Genomic DNA, 13,475 nt, shown 5'->3' with positions numbered 1-13,475 from the left:
GGATACTTTTCTCTTTGTTCTGTCATTTTGGCTTGTTGAAACTTCAATCACAAAGCACATACATAATTATATTTAAGATTGTTATGTCTGCCCTTTAGCCATTATGTGGGGTCTCTTTTTACTTCATTAGTACAGTACTCCTTGTGTTGAAGTCTAATTTGTCAGGTATTATTATAGAGTCCCTACCTCTCTTTTGCTGAGTGTTTGCATAGTATAGAATACTTTTCCCCCATAATTTTACTTTCAGTCTATCTGTGTATTCATACTTAACAGTGCATCTCTTGGGAGACAGCATACATTTGGGCCTTTTTCAAAAATTCCTTTGATAGTCTTTTTGAATTGAAATAATTAGCTTACGTTAAATATGATTATTGATCCACTTGGTATGTCTATAATTTGCTCTTTTGTTTTTGTTCCATCCGTTTGTTGTTGTTACTGTGTTGTTCCTCTCTTCTTCCCTCCTTGCTGACTTCTGAGTTAGTCAGTATTTTTAGTATTCCATTTAAATTCCTCTGTTGACTTCTTACCTATGTCTCTGCATTTTTAGTGCATTTTTTCAGTGCTTGCTCTGGAGATTACAGAATGCATTCATTATTACAGTCTCCATAGTGTTAATATTGTACCCATTCAGATAAAATATAAGAATTTCGTAAGAGTATTTAATTTCCCTGACCTTTGTACTTGTATTTTCACATATATTCGTATCTACTTTCATTACAAACCCCATAGTATGGTGTTACACTTTTTACTTTTAACAGTCATTTGTCTTTTTAAAAAAGTAAGAGATGAAAAAATACATAGTCTTTTATACTCACGTGTTTCCTATTTGCAGAGCTCTTTATTCCTTTGTTAGATTCGGGTTACCATCTATGGTCATTTCCCTAAAGAAAGAAGAACTTTCTTTAGCATTTTATATGTGTATGTCTTCTGGCAGCAAATTTGTTCAGCTCTTGTTCATCCAAAAATGTCTTTGTTTTCCTTTTTGAAGAATATTTTCACTGGATAAAGAATTTGGGGGTTCAGTTTGGGTTTTACATGAAAAATCTTGCATTGTCACGTGACCTCTGTTGTTTCTAAGGAGAAGCGAGCTGCTATTTGAATGGTCATTCCTTTGTATGTATTGAGTTGTTTTTCCCTGGATGCTTCTAAGGTTCCCTCTCCCTGCCCCAAAGACATGATTTCTAGCAGTTTGGCACATAAAGATTAAACAGCTTGCCCAAGAATACATAGCTTAGTGAGTAGAAAAATTCATTTCATTTCAGTTGGTATTGAAGGGAGGGGGAGCTCCATTATTATTCAGGAATTGGAGTGTGAGTCCATGGGATGCAGCTTTGAAGAGCTAATGAAACTATGACCTTTCATTACTTTGAATACGCCGCTGCACTCGGGGGCAAGCTTTAAGGTCCTGTTGCCACTGTTGCAGGAAGAATGACAGAGTTCAAGGTCTGCTGGCTTGAGCAGACAACGTGGAGAAGGAAATCCCAAGATCTTACCTTGTGTTTTCAGCTAAAGATGGGGACAAAAACTTGTAGGTAGTCTATAATTATGCTAACACAATTTCTTACATCTATTAGCCTTAGGGTTGAGATAGTTCTTAAACGCACTGTTTAATCCAGGTTGAGCTGAATTCATATTCTTGCCAGGTTTTCTGTTTGAGAGTTAAGCTGTTGATCAGGAAGGAATGAGATCAGTTATTCCAAATATTCTTCAGAGAGTTTCTTCAGGGAAAGAGTATGCTCCTGAATGGTGCTGTGGCAATCCTATGAAAAGATGCGGTTTGGGGGGAAATATTTTTGGGTGGGTGTTTTATAAACAGAATTATAGGATATAAAATATTTTCTTTTTTAACTTTTAAGACTCCAATGCAATCTGAATAAGTTGGATGGCTCATAAAATGTTCACACTTAATGTCGAAAGTTGAGATCTTATTTTTACAAGGAATTTTGGAGAATATATTACCTTTTGCAACTTAGGTGGTGGGATGAGAAAGAATAATATTTTTAGATGAGCCCTCTGTCCTCTCCTTCGCTCTCCAGGTACAGACACAGCCATGCCTGTGCTTTTCCTAGAATCTCCTATTCTGGTGGTGGAATCATCCAGAAACAGTTTAATCCTGATATGTTAAACTAGGGGCCATGTGTTATCCAATGGGCCAAATCCAGCCTTTTGGTACTTTTTGTATGGCCCTGAATTAAGAAAGGGTCTTAAATTTTTAAGAAGCTGGGGGAAAAAATACAGGTGCAACAGAGACAGTTACAGTCTACAAAGCCTAAAATATTTATTATCCAGCTTTTTACAGATAACTTTGCTGACCCCTCCTTTTCACCCTACTTGCTAGGGATACCCAAAAATCAAGGATTCTCCCCATATGTAGCTTATTTGACCAAGAGTTTCTCTTTAGGGAACTGATTATATAGCAACTCCTCTTTTTTGTTTGTGGACTACTAGAATTTGGACATGTGTGATAAGAATCTCTTAGTTGTTCATTATTCCCTTAAGTTTACCTCTGGATTTAAAAACAGTGATAGCTGTGTTTATCAGCTGACATTGGCTGCACAGCAGACCGTCCCAACACCCGGCGGCTTAAACTAACAAGCATATATCATTTCTCATGAGCCAGTGGGTCATCTGGGCAGCCAGCTGATTTAATCTGGGCTCAGGTCGGAGTGGCTGTCCTCTACGGATTTCTCAGCTTCCTTCTCGCGTCAGCCTGGGCAGGTCCTTCTCAGGGTGATGGTGGACGTCTGAGAGCAAGCTGAAACACAGCAGTCTCTTGATGACTAACTTGGACCTACTCTACTGTCACTTCCAGATCATTCTTTTGGCCAAAGCAGATCACGTGACTGAACCCCCAAAGAGCGGGAACTAAGTCCTACTCTCAGTGGAAAGGACATTAGAGAATCACATGGCAAAGGGCATGAAAATTTGAGGCACCTAATGCAGTCTGTCATAGTTTGGCTTAATGTTGGGATGTGCCTTGCCACCAATATTGGGAGGTGGGCAATACATACATCAAAATCTGGACAGTGGGCAGTCAGTCCTCAAAAGTCCTTCTTTCCGGGGCATAGGAGTACGAGGGCCCTGAATTCCTTCAATTTAGCTTTTATATTGAGTTATGGAGCTTATGGAGCTTCAGGTCTAGCAGTGAAAGCACACCGTGACCCATGCTTAGGAGATAGTGTGATAGTTCCAGTAGTAGAAATTTGTACTGGATATAAAAATAGCAGCAGAAGAGAGAGGGAACCAACTCTGCCTTGTGGAAAGACACAGAAAGCTTTGTCGAGGAGGAGATAAAATTCAGTCTTGAAGCATGGACAGGTCCACATTCCCTGCAGAACAGTTCAGGTAGAGAAGTACTATTTATGGGAAAAAGTACAGCAACCTATTAATGCTTAGAAATTGCTTATATTTAACATCTCTTGTTTGTGCTCAGATAATAGAAAAGTCTCTAGGAGCCAGTGAATAACTTTATATTTAAGTCCTTCTTTCATTATTTATCGCATTAGTTTTCAGACGTCAGCCTGCATCAGAATCACCCGGAGGACTTGTTAGAACACAGATTGCTGGGCCCAGCCCCAGAGCGGCTTACTCAGTAGGTCTGGAACGGGGCCAGAGAATTTGCATTTCTAACAAGTTTCCAGATGATGCTGATGGTGCTGGTTCAGGGACAACACTTTGAGAAGTATTGATTTATTGAGCCTTTCCTCTGTGTCTGGCGCTCTGCAAAGTGGTGAGTATATAAAAATGAAAAGAAAACATCCCTGTCCTCAGATTGCTCATGGTCGGCAGGCAGAGACAGAGAAGTAAGTGTGTGATGATAGTAGAGCAGAGCCGATGATGAGTGACGGGAAAGCGGTTTGCTGTGTGATACACCAAGGGGGCACGAGTTCACAACGAGGCCTGAAGCTGCAGGTGTGTGTAAGACCCAGTGACAACTCTTTAATATGATCCAAGTTTAAAAAAATAAAAATCTGAAAGTAGAGGCCTCAGATTTTATGGAGCCCTTTTACATACATAATTAAATTTGATATTCTCCTGTCTTAAAAAAAATCCTCAAGTACTAACAAAGAGAAAAATGACCTTGAGTCATGCTTTGCATGAACTTGGTAAATGGAGTCATCTTTAATATTGCCTTTAACAAATTTTCTGATCAAGGGGCACCTGGGTGGCTCAGTTGTTAAGCGTCGGCCTTTGGCTCAGGTCATGATCCTGAGGTCCTGGGATCGAGCCCTACATCGGCCTCCCCGCTCAGCAGGAAACCTGCTTCTCCCTCTCCTACTCCCCCTGCTTGTGTTCCTTCTCTCGATGTGTCTCTCTCTGTCAAATAAAAAAATAAATAAAATCTTTCAAAAAAAATTTTCTGATTGGAAATTTTCTGGACAAGCTTGTAGTCGTATAGACAGGACGACACAGGCTGAATTAGTTACTTTGCCAATAAAACATACTTTCTTTGTTAATTTGTGCTGCTCATCTTCACTATTTCAAAGAAGTTAGTTGGAGAAAGAGGTTACATTTATGATGTGTGACTCTGTGTTCTCACAAAAACTGCTGGAAACCTGCGCACGTCCGAATGCAGGCAAAATCGAACGAGAGCAGGAGCGTTGAGAGCCTGTGGACGGTTCGTCAGGCAGCGGCCCTGAGACTCAGGCGCTGAGCCTGCCCTTGAGTAGGATTCGTTACAATTGTGGGCTCGTGTGAGACGGTCAGATAGACCCACATCTTTGCCTCGAGAGTAGCGCTGGGGAGGAATGCAGTGGGCATTAGGTCACCCACCCAGGCGGGGCTGCGGCTCTTGGTTGAGCTCGGTAAGCTGGGTGAGGGGCTTGGGCAGGCGGCCATCCGGATAATGAAGCGGGCAGCCGGTGGGTCAACTGACTGAGCTGTGTGCCAGCAAGTTAGAGAGTGAACGTGACAAGTAGCGGGGCCAGTTTGGAGAAACAGAGCTGTACCCATGAACTTGTTTGCCTTGGCATTAAAGACATCCTGCCCTTTAAATGATACAATCTGGGACTGTGTTTCCATCTCAACCTAAAGGGATAATACCTTAGAGGAGTAATGGTCTGTGTGACTTCTATCCATCTATCTCCTTATTATTGTTTTTTAATCAAAAGCATATATCTAGGGGTGCCTGGATGGCTCAGTTGGTTAAGCATCCAACCCTTGATTTTGGTCCAGGTCATGATCTCAGGGTTGTGAGATCAAGCCCAAACTGGGCTCCACACCGGGCGTGAAGCCTGCTTGGGATTCTCTCTCCCCCTCCAGCTCCCCCTCTTGTTTCACACCTCGCCCCTACGCAGGCACAGGCACACTCTCTCTCTGAAAAAAAAATATGACTCAAGTTGTGCAGAACATTTCATTTTAAATAGTTACATTTCCTCTGGCAAAGCAAGCTAAAGTCAAGTAGAAATTATAAATAGACATAGTGCAATGTATTTTCACTGAAGTTGAATTATTAATGAAAATTGTTTGTAGTTTTTCTAACTGTCCTTTTTAAAATATAATTTCATTAACAGTGAAATCTTGTAACCTTTTTCTTAGCATACATCCGTGGATGGATACACTGAACCGCATATCCCGCCTACCAAATCAAGTAGCAGACAGAACATCCCTCGGTGTAGAAACTCCATTACGTCAGCAACAGACGAACAGCCTCACATTGGAAATTATCGTTTACAAAAAACAATAGGGAAGGGAAATTTTGCCAAAGTGAAATTGGCAAGACATGTTCTAACTGGTAGAGAGGTAAGTTTTCATGATGCTTTTTAATATTTAACTTGACCTCAACACTGAGATATGTGTGACTGGCACATCCAGGGACAGCTATATTGTGGCACAAAAAGTTGGTGTTTGAAGGTTCAGAAAAGACTCATCCCTGTGTGTAGCGTCTCATAAATCAGGCACACTTTGGTTGAGCCTTCCTCAGACTTCTGTCTTCTTCACATGGTTTCTGGAAGCGTTTCTGGCTGCCTTTGTTCCCCAACCCTAGGAACAGGGTCAGGGTTAAGTTCTCATTAATTACTGCTTAAGGTAAAGTAGGTATAAATGTGTATGAAGTCACCCACTAATTTTGATCTCTTTAGAGACCACATTGCACTTGTGGCTAAACACAGATGTTTTTCGCAGGTAGTAAGGGAACTGGATTTCTGAAATCCCATGTGTTTTAAATTATGTGTGTGTGGCTAGCAAAAATTTATGAATTTAATAATTATTACTAATATTTAACAATTTGTATAGTAAGGACTAAACAAGTTTATAGTATTTAATGTTTCCTGGATCCAGTAGGACAATATGAAGATCTCAGTCATGATTTGTTCTTAGTGAGTTTTTCTTTTGCTCTATACATAATATTATTGTCACTTAATGGTTCATTTTAGTCCTCTGCCCGTTCTGGCTCCAGGAACTGCTGAGACCCAGGCTCTGTTAGGTGGTGACTTAGACTTGATCCTGTTGGTCAGTCTGCTGCTATAAGCTAACTTGGGTGTTTGATTTCTCTAATCATCTTATTCACATGATACTGAACCTACTGAAAGCTTATAAACCCCTCCCTTCTGATAACTGTAGCTTACTAAGATCGTAGTAAAAGATTAAGATACAAATGATTTTTACTTTAAAGGGGAGACTTGGAAGAAACCTGAGAGGTGTCATTTTATTGACTCAGAGTCCGATGTGCTAAAGACATAAGTCGACAGAATGCGCCAGAAGCCAGCTAGTGATGTGAGCACCAAATACAACCAGATTACATCTAGTTAGGAATGAGACGAAAGATTTTTGCTCTATAAGTTTTTAACCCATCAAAATACATATTCTCAAATATATAGTTTAACGATTCTCTTTTTCAGGTTGCTGTGAAAATAATAGACAAAACTCAGCTAAATCCTACCAGTCTACAAAAGGTATTTAATTATTTTAATAGTAAGTAATTAGAATATTGGTTTATTAATATATGATATTCTATAAAGTCAATTATCCTAAATTTCCTATTAGGTAAAATACTATGTGTCATAAATATCTGAAGAAAAGTCATGGTATAAAACATAATATTTATATTTAATGATATTTCAATTACATGTATCGAATAGTTGTTTGAAAAGTGTCTACAACTCAAATGCATACACCATAGGAAAGGAATTTATGTCTTTTAATTGAATAGAACAAAACTTCTTAAGAAATATTTTGAAACACTCAGGATTCTGTTTTGTTTAAAAATCTATTTATAGTTAATATTGCCCATAGACGGTTTCCTTTTATTGCTTCACATTTTATTTTATTTTATTTTATTCATTTATCTTTTCATTCTTTTTATTCACTTTTTATTTTATTTTTTTAATTTATTCTTTTAATGGTTCCTTTCCTTTCTTCCTTCTTCCACAGTAACTAGGCACTCCGCTAACTTAGAGTAAAAAATATGAACATTTCTTCAACGAGTACAAATAAAAAAGAGCAAGGGGAGGAAAAGAAAGACGTTAAGGTGGAGATTTCCCTGATGAAACCTAGGAAAGCTCTCTCAGGTTGCTCATGACTTATGTGGGAAAAGTTTCTCAGATACACATTTTCGTACATTAAGAATGAAGCAAATATTTTAACGCTTGTGCCATATGTTTGTATATTGTGCTTATGCCATTAAGTTTGTATATTGTGATTTTTATTAGAATGTAATAGGATCATGGTCACATGTGAAAATGTGACAAATAACAAGTTCCTAAAACAGGTCGAATCTTAATGTAAGACCTTTATAGTATGGTGTGTTAACTATACCTGCAGTGATTTTAACGTTAGATTAAGAATTTGGCTCTGTGACATCAAGGCTTTCCCACTTGGCTCAGTGCCAGATAACTCAGTTTATTTTATATACTTCTACTCAGAGATCTGTCTTTGTACCACTTACTGAGATTCCTTTTAAATTTAACTTTCATAGCCTTGATAGTTCTGATCAGGGAGAAAGAAATGTTTGCTGCACTCTATTTTTCCTCTGTGAGATGGTATACCTTATGGATGTCTTCTGGGAGAAACATCTAGCACCAGTCTGTTAGCTAATTATGATGCAGTCGAATGAGTTACAAAGAGGCATCCTCTCTGGGCAGATGAGTTACCCAAAGATCCTCTTTTCCTGGGCTGGAGTCACAGTGGGGCAGAGTTTGCCACCACTCAGCCAGGAATCTTTTAAAAACGCAGAAAGTGAGTAAGTGTGCTCAGTGGCCCCGTCCATCCCCCATTTGGCTTCTCCACTTCCTGGATTAATCTGGGAGTTACTCTGGTAAACCGAGTGATCTAAGTGACGTTAAGTGATGGAGGCCTGTTTTGCAAGTTGGATGCCCAGTAATATGACCCCATTACAAGGACAAATATGAGAAAACTGTAGAACCACGGTTGCACTTGTTGAAACACGCAAATGTGAAGCTGGATGTTGCTTTATTTATCCGATTAACTAAAAAATGTACTTGATGACAAGTAATTTCTGTTGTAAATGGTGCTAATCTTGCTGATGAAGTGTTGCTTTTCCAAATAGGTATATGAAAAATGATGGCAATTTTGTTTTCCTTAATCTATGAAAATAAAATCCAAGGAAAGATAAACATTCGCTGAATGTAGCCTATACACTGTGTATTTGTCATTATTTTTGAAATAATTTTCATTTATGCTCATAGATTTGCTATCAGTTAAGAGTTTTGAAAACAAACAACAGACAAGGCTTGATTAGTTCCCATGCATTGTAGAACATTCAACATTTGGCCAGTAGGATCTCCCAGTCTTTTTTATATGTAAAAAAGAAATAATGGAATGAGAAGTAATCTGTTTGTTTTCCTTAGCATTGAGATTGAAGTCCTATAGGTAAGAAATAGCAAAACATGTTGTCTGTGTCATAGGCGTGCTTATTAAAAGGCCGATAATGATAACACATATATTTGAAATAAGGATTCATTTTAATCTCATTTCCAAAAGTGTTTAGCTAAATCTTATTCTGGATCCGATCTGAATTTAAGCTGATTGCCATCCTTTATGTTCTCTTCTGTGTGTAACATTTATAGGAAATAGTACTTTCCTTTGCTAATTACATCAGCAATAGTAATAGTAATAGCGATAGTAATAGACAAAGTAACCTAAATTTGATACTGCAACTGTTCAAAACTTCTAAAATGCAAAGCTCTCAAAAACAGTTTGGTCTTTGGAATTGTCAAGCATCTTTGGCTTCAACGTTTCTCACATAGTATGCTCATATTATTTGTATACCATACCTTGAGTTAGTGGGATCCGGTTTAGTGGGTTTTCATCATTTAAACATTATTTGAGTTCGGTGCTGTATTTACGCCTTCCTCTTTGGACCATGAGTCTCACCTGATATTTTAATTAGTGTTTTGGGGGGTAGGGTTTATGAACTATACTAGCGATTCCCGGGGATCTTTTAAGTAGCCTAATAACGTTGGAAGAAAAGCAAAACAATGAAGCAATTTTGTTGATAGTTCACGTGCTCAACATGTAAGATTAATTATCATTGTCTCAGACAGTCCACTAAGTTTTGTACACTTGGACACATTAGTTTATGCATGGATGACAGAGCCTCTGTTAGCCTTTCTCAGCTCATACTTACAAGGGTGCACTTTTATCGATTGTCTTGTTTATTAATTTGCATTTTCTACTATTTTACAATGTTGCATTATAGTCCCAACTCACAAAAAGACAGCTCAGAGTTTCTGAAGTGATTTGCTGAGTAGTAAAGCCTGAAATGAGGATGGAGATACCACTGTTGTGACTCAGAATTTTGTCCTTAGGGCGCCTGGGTAGCTCAGTTGGTTAAAGCCTCTGCCTTTGGCTCAGGTCATGATCTCAGGGTCCTGGGATCGAGCCCCGCATTGGGCTCTCTGCGCAGCGGGAAGCCTGCTTCCCCCCCTCTCTCTGCCTGCCTCTCTGTCAGGCAGATAAATAAATAAACATTTATGTCAAATAATAAATAAAATCTTAAAAAAAAAAAGAATTATGTCCTTAAATAATAAAGAGGGCTGCAGCATTACAAGGACAAAGACTGTGAATCTCTATAGGACAGTGGTTTTGTACAAGCAGGGAAAGTGCAATCAATTTTCAGTAACATCTGAGAGTTAGATGTATTAAGTGAAGAATCCATTTACTCCTAGTGTCTGGTATGTTATCTGTTGTGTAAAATGTTGTCAAATGGTGACCTAAGGCATTTAAACTTCAGTGAGTTTTTAGATAAAGCCCAGCAACCTCTCTGGTAAGCTAGTTAATTCTTCCAGAGCATCTGCAAAACAGTTTTTACCACAGTCCCTACAGCTAGAGAGGAGAACAAGACCATGGAAGCAATATTCAGAATTAAATTTGTTAGCAAATTATCGAGAAAGCAAACTTGTAAAAGCAATCATATAATTATTGATATATATTTTTATCAAGGAGAAAGCAGAAGAGGCTCTTAGGCAGTATTTCTTAGCAGATATCTCTGTTGGACATATGTTGAAATACCAGTTATTGTCACATGTGCGTGCTTAGAACATATTTCACTTCATTGTTCTTTTCACATATGTGGGCCATTTGAAGGAAAAGTCTTGACCAGTTCTTTTGTGGGTTGGTGAAAATCCAAGTGATAAGAGTTAGCATTTTATGAGCTGGGTTGTAGACTGCAGAAGTAAAGATGAAACACCAGGAGGGCCTTTTTTTTTTGCAGAGTATATCTGGGGGCGGAAATCCTACAAGGAATGATACTGCCCTGTGAATAAATAAGATTATACCTAATGCCCAGTCACTCAGTAGTTCATTTGCCAGGAAATTAGTGGTTAGCAACACACCTCTGGTTTTGATCTGGCTTTGAAGGAAATATTGAAAACGGGTTATTATGAAATCATGGCTATTAAAAGATGTCCCTGTAGTGTACAGTGTGAAGAATTGGTGGGAAGTGTGTCTTTCAAACTGAAATGTGATGGATTTTGAGGGAAAAGGTGTTCAAACGAGTTTCCTTTAAAAGGTGATACCAATAATATTAATGTCTAGCTAGAAATGTGTTGAATGTAAGATAACCAGATTTTCTGAGAACAACAACAACACTAGCAACAAAGTGGTTTCAAGTAATCCACTGACCAAAAATTTGACTTTTCTAACCCTTGTTGGCCCTCTTTAGTTATTGGGCAGAAGTCTCAATGACCTGTCATTGGGCATGTCACACACACAAATGCTACATCCAAATATGAAAGATAACCTTCCAGAACAAGCATATCCAAACAGTATATTAAGAATCCTCTTGCTGTCATCCTTCCACTCGAAACTTCCGGTCTTCCAACTTTTCAGTGTGGTAAGATTAGCAGCCTAGACTAGAACCTGCCTGAGAGCTGTACATAATTTAGGGAGAAATATCTTTGTAAAATGATCAATCTGAATGTCACTGACACATCGTCTGAAGCTGATTCCTTTCTCCAATCTGTGGGATCATGACTTCAGATTTTTTTTAATTCAGTAGAAATAAGAAGTAAAAATTAAAACTTGGAACGGAAGCTCTTTTATGGTTCAAGCTAAGTGCCATTGAGCCAGATACATGTGTTCATTAATTAATTCTTAATCTAACAAGAATTTATTGAAAGAAAGATTGTATTTCTCCATATATTTTCTTCTGTTTTTTTTTTGGTCCCTCCTTTTACGTTTCTTTTATGTAGAGTTGTTGCCTTTTTTCTTGGCCTCGATATTAGAATCCCACAAAGTTTGCCCCTGTTTTCTTTCTGTATTCTCTTCCTGGGCTGTCTCAACGGTAGGCAGACTCACAAATTCATACCTCAAACTAAGACCTCCCCTCAATTTGCTTTAATTCCTCAAGGATAGCCCCAACTTATCACATCTAAAGCTGAATTCTCGGCCTCTGTCCCGCGTACTCAGTTCCTCGCCTGCCTGGTGCTCTTCCAGCATCTTCTTTCAGTGAATGACAGTCGTCAAGTTGTGCGAGCCAGGAGCCCAGAACAATCCTTCACTCCTCACTCTGCCTTGTTCTTATCCTCTAGTCTGTCCTTGAATTGTGCAGATTTTGTCCTGCGTATCTCTTGAGAACATCTGCTTTTATCTTTTCCCATCATGACCGCTGTAGGCAAAGCTCCCATCGTCTCTCCTGTGGACTGCCCCAGTAGCCTTCCAGCTGGTCTTTCTGCATCCACTTGGCGTCCCTCCGCACCCATCCCTGCACACGCACACACACCCACACACACAGTTTAAAAAGTCGTCAAGAATACAAAATACCTTCATTTAAACTTCTAGATGGCATTCCGTTTTTGGTCATCTGGAAATCAAATTCATTAACAAGGTGTACAAGGCCCCACCTTCCTCTTCTGCCCCTTGACGCACCGGCTGGCCACGGTCTCCGCCCCATGCACTGCTCTTCCCGCCTCAGTACTTTCATCTGCTCCTAGCCCACTCTGCACCCCACCTCTGCCCAAGGCACACCACCCCCCTGTACTTAATTCATCCGTATTCTTCATTCCTCACATTTCAGCCCTAGAGTCATTTTTGCACCGAAACCTTTGCTGTCTCTATAAGAATGTTAAATCTCTCTGCGCTCCTTAAAATTAAGCACTCATAAAGAGTTGCTTTAGTTTTTATTTGTTTAACTCTTGGTAGTAGTTTTGTTTCTTTACAGTTCTTGGTGTGTGTTTTCTGTCTCTGACTCTTAACATTTCTACTCTAATTGCTTGGCCTTTGTTAGCTATAAAAGCATATGTCTCGGGGCGCCTGGGTAGCTCAGTGCATTAAAGTCTCTGCCTTCGGCTCAGGTCATGATTCCAGGGTCCTGGGATCAAGTCCCATATCGGGCTCCCTGCTTTTCCCTTTGCCACTTCCCCCTGCTTGTGTTCCCTCTCTCATTGTCTCTCTCTCTGTGTCAAATAAATAAGTAAAATCTTTCTTTAAAAAAAAAAAAAAAAGCCTCTTCCTTCGGCTCAGGTCATGATCTCAGGGTCCTGGGATCAAGCCCCGCATCGGGCTCTCTGCTCAGCAGGGAGCCTGCTTCCTCTCTCTCTCTCTCTCTCTGCCTGCCTCTCTGCCTACTTGTGATCTGTCAAAAAAAATAAAATAAAATCTAAAAAAAAAAAGCATACGTCTCTTTCTATATTCTCAAGAAACTACATAAGATTTACTGATGTGTAGACATGGAAGGATTTTCTCTGGAAATGGGTTGCTAGAAATCTAAATCACGTTTGAGTTTTAAACTAAACCATCTGGCTGTTTTGTTTATTTACTTTTTTAAAGATTGATTTATTATGAGAGAGTGTGCGAGCACTAGACGTGGAGCCTGACGTGGGGCTCGATCCCAGGACCCTGAGAACATGACCTGAGCCAAAACCGAGAGTCAGCCGGTTAACCAGCTACACCATCCAGGCGCTCCTCCTCTGGCTGTTTTAAAAGTCATGTTGTCATTTTGTTATTTGGAGAGTCATACTCTTATTTTTTTCTAATTTGGGCAGTTTGTTGACATAGTAAGCTGGGCTATTTATAAT

General features: G+C 39.3%; 1 protein-coding gene across 3 annotated transcripts in view; it reads left to right on the top strand.

The window, feature by feature from the left end:
- Positions 1–13,475, top strand: part of MARK1 (microtubule affinity regulating kinase 1) — a 115,669-nt gene that overhangs the window by 39,967 nt on the left and 62,227 nt on the right. For all 3 annotated transcript variants that reach the window (XM_045982878.1, XM_045982877.1, XM_045982876.1), the window contains exons 2-3: positions 5,539–5,742; positions 6,840–6,893. In XM_045982878.1, the coding sequence (XP_045838834.1) occupies positions 5,539–5,742; positions 6,840–6,893 (258 nt within the window). The remainder of the gene's footprint in view (positions 1–5,538; positions 5,743–6,839; positions 6,894–13,475) is intronic.

The sequence above is a fragment of the Meles meles genome, chromosome 17 (assembly GCF_922984935.1).
Source record: "Meles meles chromosome 17, mMelMel3.1 paternal haplotype, whole genome shotgun sequence".
Taxonomy (NCBI): Eukaryota; Metazoa; Chordata; class Mammalia; order Carnivora; family Mustelidae; genus Meles; species Meles meles.
Note: the sequence above shows the minus strand (reverse complement) of the source record. Positions and strands in the feature narration are given on the sequence as shown.